Source organism: Carassius carassius, chromosome 16 (assembly GCF_963082965.1).
Source record: "Carassius carassius chromosome 16, fCarCar2.1, whole genome shotgun sequence".
Taxonomy (NCBI): Eukaryota; Metazoa; Chordata; class Actinopteri; order Cypriniformes; family Cyprinidae; genus Carassius; species Carassius carassius.
In genome coordinates, this window is record NC_081770.1 from 33,754,800 (window position 1) to 33,767,692 (window position 12,893).

The following is a 12,893-nucleotide window of genomic DNA, read 5'->3' on the forward strand; positions in this document are numbered from 1 at the left end:
TTTACAAAACTTTACAAAACTTAAATGCTGTCTTCTTACATGCTATCATCTATGAATACCTATGTGCTGCAAATTTAATATGTATATGTAAGTTTCACTGCAGGAGGTCACTTATTCGAAACAATACCAAAGACGTAGCTTGATCGTGGGAGGGGTTGTGTTCACCTCTACAGCTATTTTCTTTATGGTGCTACCTTTGACGACAGAACCCAAAGCAAGCCATAATGAATAATGAATAATTGCTAGATGGCACCAGAGACTGTCTGCTTTGACACTACAATCACTACTTCAGCATTTTTTAAGGAAACACACTGTTTTCAATGATTATATGCATTATTTATTTGAAGGCAAACAGCAAAGAAATTGAGAAATTTCACAGTATGAAAATGAGATTTTCCCATTACACAGTTAAACAAAGTCAGCACCAGGACTGATTAGAAAACACTAAGAAACAAACCTAACAGCCAAATCAACCATAAATGCAGTTTTTAAATCAATAGCTCAATAATGTTTTATGTTGGGAAATAATGCAAATAAATGAGAAATGTATGAAACATGCATTTATTCAAGGAGTTAGAGTCAAAGAGGACTGAATGGAGGTGTATTAGCTATGGGAGCTTGTTTTGTTTAGATTTGATTAATTGCATCGGATCTGTATGAAACTATTATCATCCCTCACATATGTTTGGCTGCTTGGATCAATTACTCCTCGAAGTGAATTGTTTCTGAAGTACTTTTAAGATATATCCATTTTGTACAATAATGAAGTCACATTTTATTTCTGTCAAACAGAGTAAAACACACGGGACAGTTTGTTTAAATATGGCTTGGGGGTGGTGGACAGTTTCCAGGGTTGGTTTTGGACCCCGAGTTTGGATTTGGGTAGGAAAAAATCATTTTAGACCAAGATTGCAGATACAATCCGCTTTATCTCAGAGCAGCAATTGGCTTTCTTCACATTTTTATTTCTTTTTTCACAATGCATAAATAGTTTAAAAAATGACATCACAAAGAGCTGAAACTGAATCGCTGTTGCGAAGAGACACATGGCTGATTTAATAAAAACAGTGAACCTTTGACATTAATAGTTCTCATACATTACAAAAATAAATACATTAATAAATAAATAAATACATATAATAATAAACTTGAGAGCATATGATTTTACAACTGAATTTAACAGCTATTTTTTAAATGTTTCACAAACTGTAAATTTTATGGACTGTAATATCATTTAATCACGCAAGAACTGTGGAAAAGCACTTACTTTGTGTGTTTTCCCAAAGCTCAAATAAAAAAGAATGGCACTAGCTAAGATTATTACAGCATTAACATGCATAAACTGTTTTTATTCCACAATATGCAAAAGTGTCCATTTCTTTGGATAAAAGCATCTTCTAAAGGAATACATGTAAATGTAAATCAAGGATACTTGAGAAACTGACACAACAAAATGCATTACTTAAAAAACAAAAAATGGGGGGGTGGGGGGGTTTGTAGCTGCCTTTAACCATGTGGTTAAAAATTACCCTCCAACATCACAATCATATTAGAAATATGCATATGCACATTCCACAACACAACAATTAGCATGTTAATTATCCCAAATGTTATTAAATATCAAGAAAAAAACGTTGGATTACCAAGATTCCCCCCAAGACTTTTCCTCAAAAATCTATTTGGGTCAGATTGACATACAGTTGGTCCATTTCTCCAAAAGAAATCACCGTTTAGGTGACCTGTAGCCATTCAGTATTTAGTTTACGCTCGACTAAAGGCTTTGTGTCTGTGACACAGTGCAGTGCAGAGAATGTGTGAATCCCCAAAGGACAGACCAAAGAGCGCAGCAGTACTGCATCACGGCCGTCAGCCTTCACTCTGTAGAAAACCACTCTGCCACAAACCCCAGAAATCTTCCGACACGCGCTCACCCACGCACAAACACAACACCTCCAGCGTTCAGGGTCTGGCCGGCACTCAGTATGTGAAACATGTTTCTAATAGTATGAAATAAGCTTTTCCATGGATACAGAAAACATCCTCCAGGGCAAGCTGAAATCAAACTCAGATTCAAACCTGGGATTTGGCTTTTGGAGACGTTTGAAGAAATGTTTTTTGGTACCAGATTGGTTAATATCATATCTGTAATGCTCTCTGATCTGAGTGATACGGCCCATATCATCCCAGACCTCAGGGGTGCTTGCGTTGGCATGTTTCGAGTTCAACAGCATGGCCAAGATTTAATCACACACAGACCGAGGCAACACACAAGCCGCTGCCAACAACGACTGGAATCAAACCTTCTGCTATTTTGAAAGATTACAGACTCTTGGAGAGCGCGTGCTAAACTCAGCAAGAATAAAACGAGTGTTAGAAATATCTGACATCTTCCTGCAATGCCCTGGGAGCGTCATCCAAGCTCTTTCTCAATGTCCGATCTGCTTCACGTCAAGACAGTCAACACACGTTAGCTAAGAGTGGAACGGAAATTAGCATGCTCCAACGCTGAAGCAATATCTTGCACTGGCACAGGCAACTTCAGAACCCATTGACACATAAACACTAAACATTTGCACAGAACATGCTGGAGATCTTGGAAAGAAGTTTCCACCACATGGAGCTCGTTCTGACGTGAAACTGCTGGAAGATGTGGGGTCCGAGGGTTGGGAGGGGTCAAATTAAGAATGCCTGAGGTCAGAGGTCGGGCGCGTGGCTGGTGTTGCTGGAGGGAAACCTGCAGATGAATGATCCTGTGTGACCTAATGACTCTCTGAGAACAAATACAAAGTGACAGTTTGGTGCTGGTGAAATAGCCATTATGTGCTTTGTTTAGTTGCTGCCCCCCAGTCTGAAATTAAGCCGACTTCACAGACCAAACACGCTCTCTTCAGAAGCCCCACAGGCACAACATTAGCATGTGAGCTAAACTGACATATCAAAGCATCTTTCCTCTGTCATGCTCAATGCACACTGATTGGCCTCCAAGGTAAAGCAGCTGGCCGTTTGTCTTAATCAGGAACAGAGCCTGTGCTCTTTATTTTCATGCTTTGAAACTGAATGTAATGCATTATTAGTGCTTGCTGAGTCAAGTATCACTATCAATATTGCTCATGCCTTAGGTTAGTGACTTGTTTCACATGCTACAGACATGAATGATATCTTGATTTTTTTTATAGAGTGTGTGCTTCTGCTTTTCTAGTTGATTAAACGTATGACTTCTGCCTTGCCAGTGATAAAATGGGTGAAAGCATATCATAAAGAATTGACAAATGTGGAGAAGAGCATTTAATTGCACTGGATGTTCACATGTAGTTAACTTCACATCTTGAAAATATAATTTTTAAAAACTGTACTTATGTCACGATTCAATGGTGCAAGGGAACGGGGAGATATGGAGATATTTTCCAAAACGAGAGTCTTTAATAATCCAACAAGGAGACACAGAGCACAAGGAAGATGTTCAAGACCCGACAAGGAAACATGAGGCAGACTACACATTTATACCAAACTTAATGAGGGACAGACCTGTGCTAATAATGACTTATAATGAGACAACAGTAACAGGAATTAGACCAAATAATGGAACACTGAAACAGAAATTTTGGGAAGTAAAAGGTCCATAATCCTGTCATATCGCTCCCCTGCTGGAAGGCAGGATGCACGGTAGAACAACAGAGGGGGGACGGGTGGGAACTAAGGAGGAGGCTCGGGAGGAGGACGTGCACCCGGGAGGGGGCCAAGAGACAGAGACCAGGGAGGCGACAAAGGAGAGAGGAGCCAGGGAGGAGACAGGAGGAGCACAGCAGGACCCAGGCCACAGTCATAACAGCAGAGTCGATGAGCCAGGGCAACAGGGAGGATCCGGAGGTCCTAGGCAGAGCAGATGGCGCCAGTGACTGATGCGAAGGCATGGATCTGAGAGGCCGCGGTGGAGCTGGAGCGACAGAGAACTGAGGAGGAGCCGAAGGAGCTGGACGGATGAGGTGAAGCCGGAGGAGCAGAGTCCCGAGGCACAGGATGGTCGACCCCAGAGCAAGGCTGAGCTGGAGGGACGAGGGAGCCTGGTGGAGCTAGTGGACTGCCGGGCCATGACAGAGGAGGGAGCTAGGAGCCATGGTGGAGCTGTCGGGTCAATGGGTGGAGGCAGAGTCCAGAGCCCAGAGGCGGAGTCAAGGGTACTCTCATGGAGCTCACAACGTATAGATGTTGGACTGAGGGCGAGCAGAGGGGCTGCCAGACGACAGCGGAGGAGGAAGAGGAGGCAGGAGTGAGTGGGAAGGTTGGTATTTGTGAGCCTTCAGGTTTCTGTCATTATTCGCTGGAGCAAGGGAACGAGGAGAAGAGGAGATTTCACAAAACGAAAGTCTTTAATAATTCAACAAGGAGTCACAGAGCACAAGAAAGACATTCAAGACCCGACAAGGAAACATGAGGCAGACTACACATTAATACTAAAATGAACGAGCGACAGACAGGTGCGGGGAATCAACCAATAATGAGACAACGAGAACAGGAACAAGACCAAATAAGAGAGCACTGAAACAGAAACTGGGAAAAAAGGTCCATAATCCTGACAATTTAAGTGTATTTAGTGAAAGTACACATTCATGATGGTTTAACACACAACATTTTAATTATTTTATACATATATAATAAATAAAAAGTGTTAGAGTACATTTTAAATAATTTAGTTTTAATATTTTATCAAGCTTAAAAGTACTCTTGTTTTGATGTGTTGACCAACATGCAAAGTAAAAGGTCATACATTTACGGAAAATAACTGATTTTTTCAGGATGTTTTCTTTTATTTTAAATTGTAGTCAAAATTATTATCACTAAGTTAATTACTTGGCTGTTATTTTAAGTATTATGAGATAAATGACAAATTACAGCAATTAACATTTTTATACAGAAAAATTACTTTATACAGTACATTTTCAGTTTTCTTAACATTCAAATGTAAGTAAAATTACAGAACAAATCATATGTAATTAATAAAATAACAAAACCGTTAGATGATAAAACAGTCAAATGACTGGCAGCAAAAGCTGCCAAACAAAAAACATAAAATTAAAGTAAAGTCTCCTTAGTTAAATAAGCTGAAAACATTGTTATTTTAAAAATATTTTCTGAATTATTATGATTATCATTATGACAAACTCTTTTTTAATAGTGCTTTTCAAGATGCAAACACCATCACTCTAGAACAATCTTAAAGTTTCTAAACTTTATTTCTTTCATACAAACCTTCTTATTGAGAAGAGTTTTATGTTGTTTTACTGAAAATAATGAAGTTTGAAGACACTGCTCTCTTCTGGGTAACACTTCAGTTTAAGACCCAATTCTCACTAACAAATTGCTTATGAGCATGTCTATTATTAACATATTGGCAGTTTATTATTATTTATAAAGCACATATTCTGCTTCTCTAATTCTACCCAATACCTAACACTAACAACTAATAAGTGGCAAATTAGTAGTTTATTGAGACAAAAGTCATAGTTAATGTTTTGTTAATGGCTAGAATTGGACCTTAAAATAAAGAGTGCCTCCGGAAATGTAAAAATACATTGTGTATCTTATAAGTGTTCAGTTTATGTCCCTCTAAGGGCTTATTTTAGCAAATTGACATTATTTGCTGCTCTTAACAAGCTACACGATCATGAATGAATATTTCTGTATCTGTAGTCATAACTGTTTTAAAGGCTCTGGTGGGTGTGCTTACAGTAAAATGAGGCGCGGACTGAATGTTATGTCTACACTCTTGTCCTGTCTGGATTATTCGCGCATCACTGGCAGTGGTCATGTGTGTCTCCCAGCAGCGGCGGTGGACACATTAGCACACATATACACACTACTCAACTCATGTCTGGAACAGATCTGTTCGCCACATCAACAGAAACATGCACACAAACTCTTAGAGAACCATATTATCCACACACACACACACACGTGCATTCCTTTATTCCTGCTGAACACTTTGGTAGCTTGTGAAAACACTCTTATGTGGATCGACGAAACACTACAGGCAACAACTGACCTTTACATATTTCAAGAACCCAATTCTTAATACGCAACATTAATGTATTTTTTTTAACAACTGTTGTTTAAAATCCCTTATTTTGAAGGGAAACTGGCCTAACCGATGACATTTCTGACAAAAATTTATGTTATGACAGCTTAATGGTTATGTCATATTCCAGCCCAAAATGCTAACAGGCCGTTCAATCTGAGTGTGCAATAATAATGATTATTATTGTTAGCAGTAGTAGTAATAGTAGGTATTTGCATTATTCAAAATATTATTTTATTTAATTATTTTTAAAATTATAAAATTAATTCTATAAAGAAATATATAACGCAATTGTTCAGTCAAATAAAAACAAGTATTTAATATGATGATTTTTTTTTACAGAACAACAGTAAAATTACCGGACACTACTAATATTAATGTCTGTCTTTGCTTACTTTGCTTTAAAACGTTTAACTAGAGAATTTTTATTTTGGCAGAGTAAAAGCTTCTCATTTGACAGCAACAGATTTATAATTGATTCTCATTACAAATCTGGGAAGATGGTTGATGTAGATGGAGTCCTTGTGGAGCTGCATTTACTGCAAACCGAGACATTGAAAACACCGGATCTTGCACTGCTGGCGTGGAAAAAAAAAAATCTGTATAAATCTGGAGAAATCACATACCTGAAAATGTCACATGAGCAATAACGTTGGCTAACAATTGTTTGTCTTTATTCTCATGTCTTGAACACATGTTCTGAGGTCTGTCTTTCTTCTGTGGTCCACTTCAGGTCATGTCAGGCGAACACAAATAAACTGACAAGAGGGTGATGAAAAGCAGTGGTCTGACTGAAGCACCTTCACTTCTCTGTTTCAGATCCGTTTCCCCCAGAGACCCCACAGAATGCCAGAATAGGGAACCAGACGGTTCACCCTGATGGCACGGTGAGTGTTCTGGTCCTGTGGGAGGCCCCTGGGGAGAGCGACTTGGTGGTCCACCATTACAAGGTGACCTGGAGCACTCAAGGAACACCCCCAACCAGCCAGAGCCGGGCTGGACGGGTCACAGATGGGGTAAGCCCTCCTGAGCTCAGGCCTCTGTCTAACCCCTTTCCTGGCATATTCTCTCAAATACTACTCATACTTTTATATCTCTGCTAAACTGTGAACCTGTAGGGGGTTACACTCTGTGTTTATGTGTGTGGAAAGTTCATTTCAGAAGAATGAGTAAGAAAATTAAGCCAGACCAGAGGCTGCAGATAGTGGCCAAAATCTTGTTGAGGTTAAAGAACAATTTTTACCTTTCTCTCATAAAGTTGAACCTGAACCCTTAGAGAGGGGAGAAATTTCCCCAAGTTGTTTTTCTTGGTTCCAGTCTTGGAACGTCAGACCCAGGAAGTTCTAAATCTCCGACTGAGTTTAAGGATTTAAATGTATGTTTTCACTGGTCAGCCTTGCTCCACTTTGGCCAGCGCCACCTCACAGGTGTTGGACTCATGTGCCCCACCTGTGATGTAGTAAAGCGCTAGAGCCAGTTAAGTCGGTTCCCCACCACGACCGCAAAACAAAGACGCAGCTGGCCTAGTGATCAGCATATTTTATTGTAGTCCAAGTGCTCTCCTGAAAGCCACAGCTCTCAAATGGTTTTGATTAGGTAATTTGTTTTTACAATGCAATAACCTCTGTGTCTGAGAAAGCAATCTATTTTATTGAACAGTAGCCTATAAAGGCCTATTTCAGCTGACAGATTTTTGTTCTCAGAATGGATCACTGCAAGCATTTAAGAGTTATTGAGAGTAGTAGAAAATGTCAGATAATTTTCAAACTGCCTGGAATTAAGAATCTATTCAATCCAAAAAACACAATTTAGTTGAAACTAAATGCACAGGAGCCCTATATGTCTGATATTTTAAAATTTAGGAATGACAAAAGTATGGCTCATTTAACAGAACAGCACTCTTTGTCTCAGATATGTACAGAAACTACTCCATATGTATTCTTTATTTGAAAAATTACAGTAATAGATGAAGATAACATGATACTTATTTAGTGTGATTACCTGGACAAACTCATTGTAAGATTTTAATGTTTAAAAAAAAACAAGGGAGCTGGTTATATCTAGTTTAAAAGAAAAAACACATTATTTGTATATGTTCTCTGTGATGAAATGCCAGTCGGATACCCCAAAATGATACTCTTAAGATATCTAGACCAGTTCTTGAATCCTGTACTGAGGAGACCAGCTGGGCTCCACATGTTTTCAAATCAGCATAGAGGTCTCGTTGTCATGGTCTTGAGTGAGCAGATTGGAAAACTGGTCCACCACAGAGGAATATGCAGATGATGATTCAAATAAGAAACTTTTTACTTACTAGTGATAGTACCATTTACATTTTTTACATTTATGCATTTGGCAGACGCTTTTATCCAAAGCGACTTACATTGCATTCAGGCTATACATTTTTTTTTATCATTATGTGTGTTCCCTGGGAATTGAACCCACAACCTTTTGCGCTTATAACACAATGCTCTACCATCGAGACACAGGAACACCTACTGCAGTACCACCAGGCAATACTTACTACTCCACTTGTATATGTTAAGAAGAGGGGACCAAGCATTGAACCTTGAGGCACCCCAGTGGTTAGTTGATGTGGTTAGCTCATAACTCTGTGAAACATTACAGTTTCAGGTTTTGCTATGACCAGTTCAGGGTAAGGTGGACAAGATAATCTAGTGATTTACCATATCAAAGACAGCAGAACAGTCTTGTAGGACCCATAATCTGGAGTCGACTCTCAGCCACAAAGTTAAAACAACTGACAGCAAGACAGTCTCTGTAGATTGTCAGCTTTTGAAGCCAGATTAATTGTCAGCCAGCAGGTTGTTCTGTGAAAGAAAAGTAGAAAGCTGAAAACAATTAAAGAAAAACGACATCAGGTGTTATAAGCTGTGTTGTTGGTAAATTACCTCCAGAGGGTGTCATTGATAGTATAAATGTTTTCAACTGTTGTCCAGCTCAAAGCAATTCATTTTAAATGAATAACTCATATGAAATGTCTCATATTAGCATAGATACCTGTCACATAATAATTATGATTTATGAGAAGTGTTTTCCTTACTAATGCAGCATAACCATGTGCTTAGGTGATGAATTAGGTGTATGCCTGGTTAAAGAGATGGATCTGTACTGTAAACTTAAACTGACAGAGTGTGTCTGAATCCCAAACTTTTCTAAGAAGACTATTCCAGAGTTCAGAGCCAAACGGGAAAAGGATCTACCTCCTGTAGAGGATTTTGATATTCTTGGTGTTATTAAATGACCAGAATGAACATGATTAAATATAGTGTGATTTGAGCTCACTTAGGTATTGCAGAGCCAGATCATTCAAAGCTTCATAAATAATTATTGCAGAATTCCTAAAAATGTGTACAGTGATACTAAAATTTGACTGATATGATAATATTTCTTTGTTCTAGTAATCACCCTTACTGCTTTATTTTCATATTAAATAATCCTGTAGGACACCCACCCAGTTGCACATTACAAGTTCTAGTCTTGAGGTCATGAATGCATGAAACAGAATATCAGCTTTATAAATTGAAAGCAAGGATATGCCTTAAACAGCAGATTGCAGTCAAGCAGCATACAAAGTTTCTTAACCATAGAAGATAAGAGAATGCAACCATCAAGAGACAGGTTATGTTCTAGTGCAGCAATATCTACAATGTACAATATTTCAGCACTTCGAGCACTGCAACATATATTTTTTTTTTCATAAAACATATAACATACAAATATATTCAATCACTTTTATGCAAATGGATGTTCTTTCAACTAAAGTGAAAGTGACATTCAGCCAAGTATGGTGACCCATACTCAGAATTCGTGCTCTGCATTTAACCCATCCGAAGTGCACACAGAGCAGTGCACACACACACACACACACACACACACACCCCTAGAGCAGTGGGCAGCCATTTATGCTGCGGCGCCCAGGGAGCAGTTGGGGGTTCGATGCCTTGCTCAAGGGCACCTAAGTCATGGTATTGAGGGTGGAGACAGCACTGTACATGCACTCCCCCCACCTTCAATTCCTGCCGGCCCGAGACTTGAACTCACAACCCTTCGGTTGCGAGTCCGACTCTCTAACCATTAGGCCACGACTTCCCCCCAAACTAAGATATGTACAGTGTTGGGAAGGTTACTTTGGAAATGTAATAGGTTACAGATTACAAGTTACCCTGTTTAAAATGTAATAGTAGTGTAACTTTTTCAATTACTTTATTAAAGTAATGTAACTAATTACTTTTGAGTACTTTTTGATTACTTTTCTAAATTTGTGAAAATCAAAGAATAATGAATAAAAGCATATACATCAACTTAAATACAGTTATCTAATAAGCATGTGACGTATTCTGTGTAATAAACTCCTGAAACATTGGTGTTTTTTTGAAACTGCTGTCTCTGTATATGATGATAGTTTTCTCAAAATAAGTAAAATGCACATGAAGTGACACAGAGCAGTTCTAGAAATTATGTTTATGTGCTCGTGTACTCCTATATTGAGGCGGCAGAGGTTGAAAACACTGCGAGCTTCAGTAGGCCTATGTGTAGTAAATGAAACCATGTCTTTGCCATTAATTTACAGGAGGGCGGACTGGGAAAAAAATTCAGACTGGAAAATTCTAACTCATACAAACAAATTCACGGACAAAACTATTTTTTGTATGGACCTGACATAAAAAAGGTTTAAATCTTTAATTTGGGGACATGCAAAATAATTAAAAGTTCTCTCCTGAACTGCACCTTCACTTCCATTTTTCTCTTCAGTCTCTTTATTTTGCCCTGTTATCCATCTCTCTCATGACTTTAATACTCAAGATTGAACAAAACTATACTTTACAATACAATACTCTACAATACTACAATATCTTTATAGAAAAATCCTAATACTGTACACGAGTCATGTTTTCCTTACAAAAATTGACCATGCTTTTTTTAGCCTATATACAATAACCTTGTTTTGTGTTGTTTTTTGCAAATGGATTTGTATTTATTTTTAATGACCCAATTTGTAAAATCATTTTAAATTTTTGGTTACCACAGTTAAACAATAGTAACCATTTTCTCTGGATTTATAGTTAAATATTAAAATGTTAATTTTCGTAAGGGTTGTGTTGTTGTCTGTCCGTAGCTCCCCCTAAACCTATAAAAAAAAATTGATTGTTTTTCAGCTAAATTACTACTGTAACATTACAACTGATAATAATGATGTCCTTTATATAGTATTTTGAGTGATGACTGATGAGCAACGTGCTGCTGCTTGATTAAATAAATAAAAAACAAAGACAAAAAAGCATCTTTACAGATGAAACTGACCTGAAACAGTAGTTCTGCTTCTCTGCTCCAGCTGTGCGCTTCCACAGTCCACTCTCTCTCTCTCTCTCTCTCTCTCTCTCTCCTCTCTCTCTCTCTCTCTCTCCCTCTCTCTCTCTCTCTCTCTCTCTCTCTCTCTGTCTCTCTCTGTCTCTCTCTCTCTCTCTCCCCCCCCCTCTCTCTCTCTCTCTCTCTCTCTCTCTGTCTCTCTCTGTCTCTCTCTCTGTCTCTTCCCCCCCCCCCCCCCCCCCCCCCCTCTCTCTCTCGCATTGATTACTCTGAGTCTGATCCAAACCGTTTGGCGGAGGCGCGGAGAGCGCGCGAGTCATGACTAACACTTCATGATTTATTAGAGATTTAATTATCAAATGGCGGATTCGCAAATGATCGCTTTAGTACATTCGGCAGGCAATTATACAACAATGATATTAAAATAGCGGGCAAAATCGGCTGCCAGGCCACCGGGAATTGTCCCGGTTCTCCCGGTGTCCAGTCCGCGCCTGATTTCCACAGACACGCAGAATGTGCAAGTCATATATTGCATTTTTGAGGCTTAATATTCACAGACACTAGTCCATGTCATGTTTTGATTCAAGTGTACTGACCTACTTTTGATTTAGTCATCCAAAATGTGGCATATTCCGTCCGCGTTAGGCATTCCGTTTTTATGACTGGATTCTACGAACCAGACTGTGTTTCCACATCCCGGAAATGATTAGGGCGGTATGTCTCAGAGTAGTCAGTGCAATTTGGGAAAGAAATCAGTTAAATCTGTATGTGGATGTGTGTAAATATTCAAATGTAATCCCCTTTGTAATCGTTAAAAATTTCATAAGTAACTGTAATTTAATTACTCATTTTCTCTTAGTAACTGTAACTAATTACAGTTACATTAATTTTGTAATTAAATTACGTAACGCCGTTACATGTAACTAGTTACTCCCCAACACTGGATATGTAAATCTTCTATTGCTCAAATGTCGTCATGTGAGTTCAATAAAATATGGAACTATGGAAATGCTAAACTTATTTACACATACTGAGTATCACCTGCATGACAGTGTCAACTAATTCAATGTTTTCCGATAATGTCTCCTAAAGGAAGCATGTACAAGGAGAAAAGCAGATGGCCTAACACTGAGCCCTGTGGCACTCCATATTTATCTTGTGATTGATGACATTTCTTCATTAACTTGAAACAAAGTGGTAATGGTCAGATAAGCAGGACTTAAATCGTGCTAATGTCAGTCCACTAATGCAAACAAAATAACTCTAGCTTATTCAAGAGAATGTCATGATCTATTGTGTCAAAGACAGCAGTAAGATCCAGTAGTACTAAAATGTGCCTAGACGGTATTGGGCAGTGCTCTTCAACTCCAGTCCTGGAGAGCCAGTCCTTAGTTTAGCACTAACCTTAACCAAACACACCCAAACAAGATAAATAAGGTGTTTAGAATTATGTGCAAATTACAGACTGGTGGGTTTAATTGGTATTGGT

General features: G+C 38.7%; 1 protein-coding gene across 2 annotated transcripts in view; it reads left to right on the forward strand.

The window, feature by feature from the left end:
• anos1b (anosmin 1b) overlaps positions 1-12,893 on the forward strand; it is a 65,962-nt gene that overhangs the window by 46,252 nt on the left and 6,817 nt on the right. For both annotated transcript variants that reach the window (XM_059569922.1, XM_059569923.1), the window contains exon 7: positions 6,893-7,089. In XM_059569922.1, coding sequence (XP_059425905.1) covers positions 6,893-7,089 — 197 coding nt within the window. The remainder of the gene's footprint in view (positions 1-6,892; positions 7,090-12,893) is intronic.